At 33.2% G+C, this 9,266-nt stretch overlaps 1 protein-coding gene across 4 annotated transcripts; it reads left to right on the plus strand.

Moving 5' to 3' along the window:
- Positions 1–2,247: 2,247 nt before the first annotated feature.
- ACR12 (ACT domain-containing protein) lies at positions 2,248–8,119 on the plus strand. 4 transcript variants are annotated; one of them, XM_022278307.2, is made up of 11 exons: positions 2,248–2,511; positions 3,309–3,363; positions 3,802–3,918; positions 4,374–4,465; positions 5,028–5,112; positions 5,242–5,301; positions 6,430–6,485; positions 6,663–6,768; positions 6,843–6,911; positions 7,608–7,694; positions 7,775–8,119. In XM_022278307.2, the coding sequence occupies exons 1-10, from the start codon at positions 2,327–2,329 to the stop codon at positions 7,668–7,670; spliced, it is 888 nt and encodes a 295-aa protein (XP_022133999.1). In that variant the 5' UTR covers positions 2,248–2,326; the 3' UTR covers positions 7,671–7,694; positions 7,775–8,119. The 4 variants fall into 4 exon arrangements, with proteins under 4 accessions (XP_022133999.1, XP_087978457.1, XP_022133998.1 ...); XM_088122331.1 differs by having other exon boundaries at positions 7,826–8,119; XM_022278306.2 differs by having other exon boundaries at positions 7,848–8,119.
- Positions 8,120–9,266: the final 1,147 nt, after the last annotated feature.

A 9,266-nucleotide genomic window follows, 5' to 3' on the forward strand; every position in this document is an offset into this window, starting at 1 on the left:
CTGGGACAAGGCAGTAATCGGCATAGTACAGCGCCGCTATAATCAGGCCTCAATCGTGGGCCCCTTCAATTTAGCGCCAAAATTTTGATGGATAGCGCTCTCCTGCTTTTCAGATTATACTTTTTTCTTCAAATAAAATTGCTCTCACCTAAAACCATAAACTCCATAGCCTCCTCCGCCTCAACTCTCCATCTTCATCTCTTCCATCCAACTTCGTCGACGCTCTTTCTCCCGCCACTGTCCGCCGCTCACCGCTCGATCGATGGGCGGAATGTTGGGTCGGAAAACATAAGAAAGCCGCCGGCCGGGAGAATCTTGACAGTGAAGTAACGTGGAGAATCCGCCGCCGAGCAAGATGATCGGTGAGTGAATGGACAAGTATGGCGGCAAGAGGAGGCTGTATATATACTCGCAGTGAAAAGATGTTTCCTTTTTTATTTTTTTAACTGACTCAGTCAAAATTTTTTGACAGCTGTACAAAGTCAAACTTATTTTGACCGTTTAGGGCTATTCAACCCATTGTTTTTCCACTTGGGTCAAAACTCTTACGACATTTCCGTCTAGACATTTTACTGTGATTTTTGTTAGATAACAAAATTATATTGTAATAATGTGTTTTTTTTAGAAAGAATAATGTTTTCTTTTTCACAACATGATGTTGTGTAATAGTGTTAATTATAGATTCATTTTATAATAAATTACGGCAAAAGCGAAGTAATTGTTATATATTTCCACCAAATAAATCGTAAGTTCGATATTTCATCCCAAACATATTGTATTAAAAAAAATTACGGATTTTGAAAAATATCTTATAAAGCTTTCTGAAGTTTTAATTTTCGTATTTGGTAAAATCATGTTATTAACTTTGTTAGTTTTATTTTTTATTTTTTAAATTAACTTTGTTGGTTTGACAGTTGCAACAAGGAACCATGAACTGGAGTGAAGTAAGATATTGGCAAAACTTTTAAATACAATACCATTACCTACATATGCTATGAATTAAATCTTATAATTTTAGCGCAACAGCTTTAAAAATTACATAAACCAACCGAACACAAAACATTCAAAATGTCAAGTTCATAGTTTACATTGTATTTAATACAACAAATGTACGGTCTTGTTCATACATGTTCTTCATTGACCGTAGAGATGAAACAAACAACTTTGTAATTAAAACCATCGTATGACATATATCAAATTAAACACAAAATAGTGATTAAAATATTGTTGCTTCAAATGGTTGTAGATTTTAATATCCACGTCTACTGTCGTGATGTTAGTTGTATAAAAATAATCACCATGACAACAAAAATCAAGTAGAGATACTTCAAGCATATTTATGACGCATTACTATTTAGGTTGTTACAATGACTTCAAGAACGAAAATGATCACCGACCATTAATCAACCACACGAGATAATCATAACTTTTGGTCGAGCCCATGGGCAAACCCACATGCAACAAATAACTTACTTAAATTGTATCGAGTATTGCACGTTTGGAGTGTTTACATTATTAGAATGACATATTTTTATCTTATTCATCATCCTGCACAAGCCCTTTAAATGATATTTAACAAATATATATGTTTTTTTTAAATCACCGTTTGTAATTTTTTCATACACGTGTATAGAGAGGGAAAAAAAACTCGATCAAAGGAACCATCAATCTAGGCTAGTACACAATAATCTTCCACAAAAAACCTATAAACTCGTATATAAAAGCAATCTATACAATAAATTGTATTACAACAAATTTTCCATCGACAAGATTGAAAAAGATAAACACGAATATTACACTATTGAACTTTACATTATATATTAGAACTTTAGTTTAAGTAGGAGAACAATTCATTATCTAAAAATTAGATAATAATATATGAAACGTACAACCCAAATCTAAATCTATGAAATAAACAAATCCACAATATAAACCAATTAACATCCAAATTATAAGTTGGACATTTTTAATCCAAAATCATATCATAAAATAAATTAATCACTATGGGACCAACCACTCAAGAGAGAAGGATAGGATAGAATCGTATGAGTGGATGTATTGGATAAGAACAATGAATGAATTTCGCCATCTTATTCCGAGTGTCCAAAAGAACGCATACGCCACGTAAGCCGGAGTCTGACGTCAAACCAATCACGTTCAATAATTTTCAATTCACGTGGGTCCCACACGCTGACTCAGCATCCAACAACTCGATTCCTTTTTTAAACTCCGTTTCGAGGCCGTAACCCGTTCGTTCCAAAAGCAACAAATTTGCTTACGGGGGAGTTCCACTCACGGATTCCGATTCCCATTCTGAATTCCTTCCATGGCTATGGCGACTTCCAGCTCCACCTTCGTCGCTTCTTCCTACTCTTCTCCATCACTTCCGTCTAGGTTTTTGGATGCGGAGTTCGGTTCTCAAGCCTCTCACTGTGAGGCGTTCAGGATTGCCTCGCTCTTTCTTCGCAAGGGGAGCTCTGGAGCTGCTAGGCTGACTTTCTTGCGGAAATGGTATACTTCGTGTACTCTGGAGTTTGGTTTTATTATGTACTTTTGTTGTCGGAGGATGAACTGGAATGAAATCGTTGAATCTAAAAAACCTTAACATGTACCAGTTGAAGAACTCTGGTTAATTGTATCGAGCTTTCTTGCTTGGTTCTGGAATATATTTAGTTCTTAACAACTCTTTTTATTTGCTTTCTTATGGTATTCTGTTTCGATGACGAGAAAGTTCTGGAAAATGTGAAAAATGATAAATCTCAGCTACCCCAGACGAGTGTCAGGAAATTAGGAGAGTAGGGTTTCGAGTTTGGTATTCAGCTTAGGAGTTAGTTAGATCGGTGATGTTGGTTCTATTTGAAACTTGATTATTAGAAGCTGACTATTTGTTGGGTGAAGGAATGCTGGCGGTTTGTCTGGGATGCTGTTCTTCATTAGAAGTACATTTTGGACTTGTTCTATTTGTGCATTATACAATCTGTTTCGATAGACGAGCATTAGGGAATGGGCAATTCTGAAATTCTAATTGCTCTGTGGTTTCTAGTAACTGTTGCTGTTAATGATATTTGCACCACAAGTTTATTTAATTAAAGATGTTATCTAATTTATAAAATCATATAATTTAACCAATTTATACTTATTTAGATTCTTACCTATTAATTTGTCTGAATTATTCTCTTGTACTTCATTCCTCTTGCTCGTTGGAACATGCAACTCATGTTGCTGATGGCCATCTCTTGACTTATACAACTCAAGCTAGTGCTTATGTCCCATTTGTCTCTGTTCTACATTGATTGACTTTTATGCAGGAATATCCCAAGTGCATCGACTAATGGTTTGAATGCAGTCAGTCCAACCTCATTGGTTAGTGACGTGCTTTTTAAATTTACTATTGAAATACAAATACAATTTATTGTAAAATTCTCAAGGCCGAGGCTACTTACCACTTCTACACAATAGAGTTAATATGTTTAAGTTCTCTTACATGTTATTTCTGCATAAACATATTTCACTATTTAAACGTAGTGCATTTTTTCAAGACAATGTTAGGCATCTCCTTCAGTACTCTTTATCCTGCTGTTGATGTTTTTTTTGGCCTAGGTGTGTGTATGTGTATTGCGTTGCTGTATATTTTTATTTCAAGAATTTATGCATCTATTTTGCTCCTTATAACCATGGACTGTTCGGATAAATTGATTTTATTGTCCAACAATTTTGTTCGTTAATATTCATTAGTAATTATAACTTATAATTCTGGATGACTTTAAAACTGTGAAATTGATGAGATAGATTTTATTCCAGGTATTTGATCAAGAAAATGAGCCAATGCCCATAGTTCTCATAGATCAGGATTCAGACTCCAGTGCAACAATAGTGGAAGTCAGTTTTGGTGATCGCCTTGGAGCTCTTATTGATACGGTGACCTTTGCACCTCCATCATCTTAATGCTTTCTGGAAATTGCTGTGTTACAAGATTTCATATATCTCGTTCTTTCCTTATTCATTATGTGAAGTCAAGTTGAGTTTATACTGACAATGTAAATGCCAAAAAATTTGCTCAATTAGATGACTATTTTCATCAGGGTTATAATTGAATGTATTCCCAAGTAGAAATCATTTTTCTATTTCAAGTTTTCAACATTGTGGTCTAGAGCTTCTGGATGCCGTAACGATAGATGATCACAAAAATAAGTTTTTGGCTTATGTACATTAATTTGTATTATCCTCATTTTGTGCAATATAAATTCACATTTTCTGAAAGAATGTTTTGGTCAGAATTTGGAGCCAAGTCGATGTTTCTAGTCTTGTTTCTTTAAAATATATAATGGTAATGAATTACATTTCGTCATATTTTGTGGTTTTCTTGCATGTAGATGAGAGCACTAAAAGACTTGGGTTTGGATGTGGCAAAGGGGACTGTTTCCACAGAGGGATTAATCAAGCAAACAAAACTTTATCTGACAAGGTTGTGTGTTGTTTTACTGCTTAAATTTTGCCTTTTGAGCTACTGACTGATGTGGTTGCTACAGCTCCCTTGGCTATTCCAAATTACCCACCTCACATTTTGACTGCCCGCAAGTCACTCTTTTCTCCATTGTATATTTTATTCCTTTACTTTCTCTTTTCTTTATTCTGGGGAATATCTCAAGTTACATGGGTGGGTGCAATTTTGTCTCCTTTTCTATTTTCTGGGTGCGCTCAATTTTTTTTTTGATCTTGTAAACTGAAAGCCAATCTCTACAATTCCTGGTCTACACCCAAAACTCATGCATGGGCTATGTTGCTAGAATGTAGTCATAGCTTCTGCCCACTTCTGATATGGAGGTGAAAGTATAGCCCTATATTTGGAATTTTAGTTCTTGTGCATGTGAGAATTCTTATTTTCTGTTGCTTTATGCTGATTGAGGATTGATTATATATTCTAATTTTATATCATGTACGCCCTATCTTGCAGGGATATTCTAATTGTGCTCTTATATAACTATTGATGAAGATATTAACATGTATTCTGATGTTTGTAATTCTAGAGACTTTGGCCGCAAAGTAGAAGATCCTGATTTGTTGGAGAGAATTCGATTAACCATCATCAACAACCTTTTGAAGTATCATCCAGTATGTATACTGAATAACTCAACATACTAATGACTATCTTAATGTTTTGAGTCTGAAGTAAACCTCTCACTTAACTTTCTGAATAGTTCCTTGTATTTTCTTTATCTTAGCTTTCTAGTTTCTTGGTAGGAATCTAGTCAACAGCTTGCAATGGGTGAGGCTTTTGGAATTCAACCTCCAGAGAAGAAGGTATGACTTCCTCATTGCTTATATTTTCTTCTATGGTAAATAATTTTATTTAAGGAAAATAATTTGAAACCATAAGACAGGGCAAGGGATTCAGCCCGAACTGAAGGTTAGAGGCTTACAAAAAGATTTCCAACTAGCCATATAAAAAGATATAATTATAAAAGGCTTTTGAATTAGGTGCCTGAGCCCGAGAAAAAGATTAACTCAAGCAATATCCCATTCCTATCAATCTCAATTTCATTAAAAAATGCAACTATCGATAAAGTTCCAAACTGCCACAAGGTAGCAGTTACTACATTTCTTCTGATAACCTAGAACATGTTACACGTTCCTTCAAACTTTCATTGATCTTTTCAGTTTTTTTGAGCTTCCAGTGTGCTGACATCCATTGAATGTATGCACTCTTTTCTTTTCTGATTGACATTTTCTTAGGATAAAGAAAAATTATGGTATTTTCTGGAAATTCTCAAATTGAAAATACTAATAACTAATTGCATTTGATCTTCAGTGGAAGTTTGTGGATAAGTCCGTTATTATCCATTGTTTATGATATTAAATAATTGGATTTCATTTGTAGTGCATTACTATTAGTAACATTTTCAGATTTTTCTGGAAATTATTATCCCTCATTCTTTTTGTCTTGGAAATTTTTGTTTACATGAAATGTGGGTTTGAGTATATTCTTCGAGAAGAAGTGGTAGGAATTACAAGTTTATTTCTCATAAATGTTGGAGTCAGCTATGGAAATGAGTTAAAATGTGGGCATTATTGTAGTCCCTAAAGTCAATTGTCTAAGTTGAAAAAGAAGAAAGGTAAATAGCCTTAATGCATGTGGGTTGTGCGAACGTGGTAAAACTAAAATTTGAAATTTAGTTATTTATTTCTTTATAGACGGGTATTCTTTATGTTTTCCATATAAGAATGAGCTGTCATAATTGTTCTCAGTAATATCATTCATTTATCATCCACGAGGTTGCCAGTTTAGGATCTTGAGTGCATTTTTTGGTTCATCAGACTCTGCAGCACACAGAAATGTTATCACTTGGGGGGATCCAAATAGACTTTTCGATGGTAATGAGGTCCTCTCATTAATAGAATTAATTGAGATTCCTATTTTTCTTCATGCAGCTTGATATTGATATTGCAACTCATGTTCACGTGAAACCAGATGGACCTAAAAGGAGGTTTGCTCTACTCGATTTAGAATAACTTGCTGCAACTTCGTTGTGATAATTTTATTGCTTCCCATCTACAACCTTTTACATGGCTAAACAGTTTTTAGAGTACAATTCTGCACTGAAATAAAAAATTTGCAGAGTTAATTGCTCAACTATCATCTAATTTTTATTTTCAATTTATAGCCTACTTTACTTAGAGACAGCGGACCGACCTGGACTGATACTTGAAGTTATAAAAATACTTGCCGACATCAACATTGAAGTTGAATCCGCAGAGATAGATACAGAAGTAAAGCCTCCCTTCCCATATGTTTCTCTGTCTCTTTGACTTGTGATAACAAGATTTTAAACTTTGATCTCCAGGGGTTGGTCGCCAAAGACAAATTTCATGTCAGTTATGGTGGAGCTGCACTAAATAGTTCCTTATCTCAGGTACATGAAATTTTGACTGTATTTGGGCATACTTTGTGAGGTGTTTTAAAGGTAACATATTGTTTTTAGCACATTCGGAAAAGAATTCAAGTGTTTTCAGAAGTTTCAATAATACTTTTTGTTAAGCAACATGAAATATCTGAGAACTAATTTTTAGTTAGCCACAATTACTTTGGAGTAGTTCTCTCTACCTATGCTCTCCCCCTCACTCTCTTCCACAATTCTATCTCCCACTCATGAATTTGATCAAGAATCAGTCCTTATACACAAAATCATCATCCTCTTTTTATTTAAATTAATTAAACACTACTGCAAACTTTTGTTTCTCATGAATATTTATTTATTCTTTATTTTCTTGATCAAGAATCTGCTTTCATTTGTCTCAATGAAAAGTTCGGTTTCTTATCAAAAGAAAATAAGTATATGTTTATTCTCTATTTTCTTTACCTCACACCTCACAAAATTAAAATTTTTGTATATTATATTGCTGTTATTATTATTATTATTATTATCTTCTACATATTGTGTACTTTTCCTCACAAGGAAGTTATTGCACTCGAGTGCCTAGAACTTGAAAAAAGTAATATGATGGATAGACTTTGATGTCTATAAACAAGAATGTGGAGGATGAGGTGATATTAAAGTCTTTTTGCTTACTCTCTTCTAATGCATTTCAACGCGTTTTTGAACGTGCAGGTACTGGTAAATTGTCTACGTTACTACCTGAGGAGGCCCGAGACCGACATAGATAGTTACTAAGATCTCGAGGAACATCACCTCAATGTAAGCTTTAAAACTGTCAGTGTACTCATTATTTGTGAGCTCTCTCATAATTTCTGGAATTTTATGTTCCGAATTTGAAGCTCTCAGATGCATTCTGAGACGCTTTTCGTATGAATGCTGATTAACTAAAGAAACTGTTTATCCGGAGATTAGAGATGAAGGATCAGATATTGTCTCACAAGTCGCAACAAATGCAAGCTCCAAAAGGTAATCGATCTCGTCTTTTATGCAGGGCATTGTTTTCACATACCAAATTGAAAAAAATATTTGAAGTACAAAATCTATTTACTTTTAGAAGCTTGTAAGAAGGAAATAAACCGATACGGTTGTACAATTTCCCCAAGTCTGTCCACTTTAGGAGAGTGACGATTTCGAATGAAAAAGTGACGATTCATTCACATGATTATATCATTGATTTTATTTTATTTTGTTGTGTTTGTTTTTAAATGTCTTGCTGATGAGACAAAACCAAAGAAAAACCTCAAAAAGAAAAAGATTTTATTATTTATTTGTTTTTTTGTTGAAAAAAGTTTTTGAAAACCGTGTCTCCGGTCTCTTAAACTTAGCCAAGATGAAAAATGAAAAACTAAGTTTATTTCTATTAAAAATTTTCCTCTCATTTAAGGGTTCGAATTGTTGCATTAGAAATACAAAAACAAAAATGATTTAGTTAGGTAAGGTATCCATTTGGGTGAAAAAATTAAAAGCTTGAAAACCTCCTATTTGTCCGTATAAATGTTGAACAAGTATCCTGGTAGTGAATCCAAGGAAGTTTTTAGCTTAACAGGCACGAGCTTGTAATCGTCGCTGTGCCATAGATGAATGGACCCCTCATTCTTAGTAATTAATATACCGAATACGCTGAAAAGAATTGATTAAATTCCAACCAACCCACATATATAATCATAAATTTTATAAATTTAATTTTAAAATATTATTTCTCTCTCTATATTTTTATCTCAATATATTTTTTAATTATTCCTTTTTAATATTATCCTACTTAATTCTATTTGGCTTTCATTTCTATCTAAAAAATTAGTACTCTCTAAAATTTAGTATGTTAAATTCTCTATAATATATTTTCTCTAAAAAATATATCTCCAACTTCTCTCTCTAAATTTTGTCTTCTATTAATTTTAGGTAGAAAAACACGATGGATAGAAAAGATTTAGATATAATATAAGTTTATTTGAAGACATTAGCGACAAAAAAAAAAGATTTAAAGATAAAAAAAACTCAGAAATGGGGAAAATTTGGGACAATTTTTGGAAAAATGATGTCTTTGAAAGAGTTTGAATAAATTTAACACTAAACTAAAAATCATAAAGAAATTTCAACAAAATTAAAAATTAATGTGTTTTAAAAAACATCACCACCTCTCATTTTTATGCATCTTTTACAACAGATTTAAACTGTCATATTTATACATATGTTGAAAAATAGACAAATTTGAAAAACAAAAGTTGGATAAGTTGAGAGAAATTTTAAGGGAGAATTATTATTCATACTTTTCCTCAAAATTCACGGCTGAAACTGAAACAAAAGTTTTGAATGCTAGATTATAAAGAAATA

This window comes from Momordica charantia, assembly GCF_013281855.1.
Source record: "Momordica charantia cultivar OHB3-1 chromosome 4 unlocalized genomic scaffold, Mcharantia_2.0 BLBB01000004.1, whole genome shotgun sequence".
Taxonomy (NCBI): Eukaryota; Viridiplantae; Streptophyta; class Magnoliopsida; order Cucurbitales; family Cucurbitaceae; genus Momordica; species Momordica charantia.

What these genes read in the sequence shown, in the direction of transcription:
- ACR12 (XM_022278305.2), top strand. Translation starts at nt 2,327, where the DNA reads ATGGCTATGGCGACTTCCAGCTCCACCTTCGTCGCTTCTTCCTACTCT. An exon ending in CAGTCAGTCCAACCTCATTG is followed by an intron (nt 3,364 to 3,801) that starts GTTAGTGACGTG and finishes ATTTTATTCCAG; the next exon opens with GTATTTGATCAAGAAAATGA. An exon ending in ACCTTTTGAAGTATCATCCA is followed by an intron (nt 5,113 to 5,241) that starts GTATGTATACTG and finishes GTTTCTTGGTAG; the next exon opens with GAATCTAGTCAACAGCTTGC.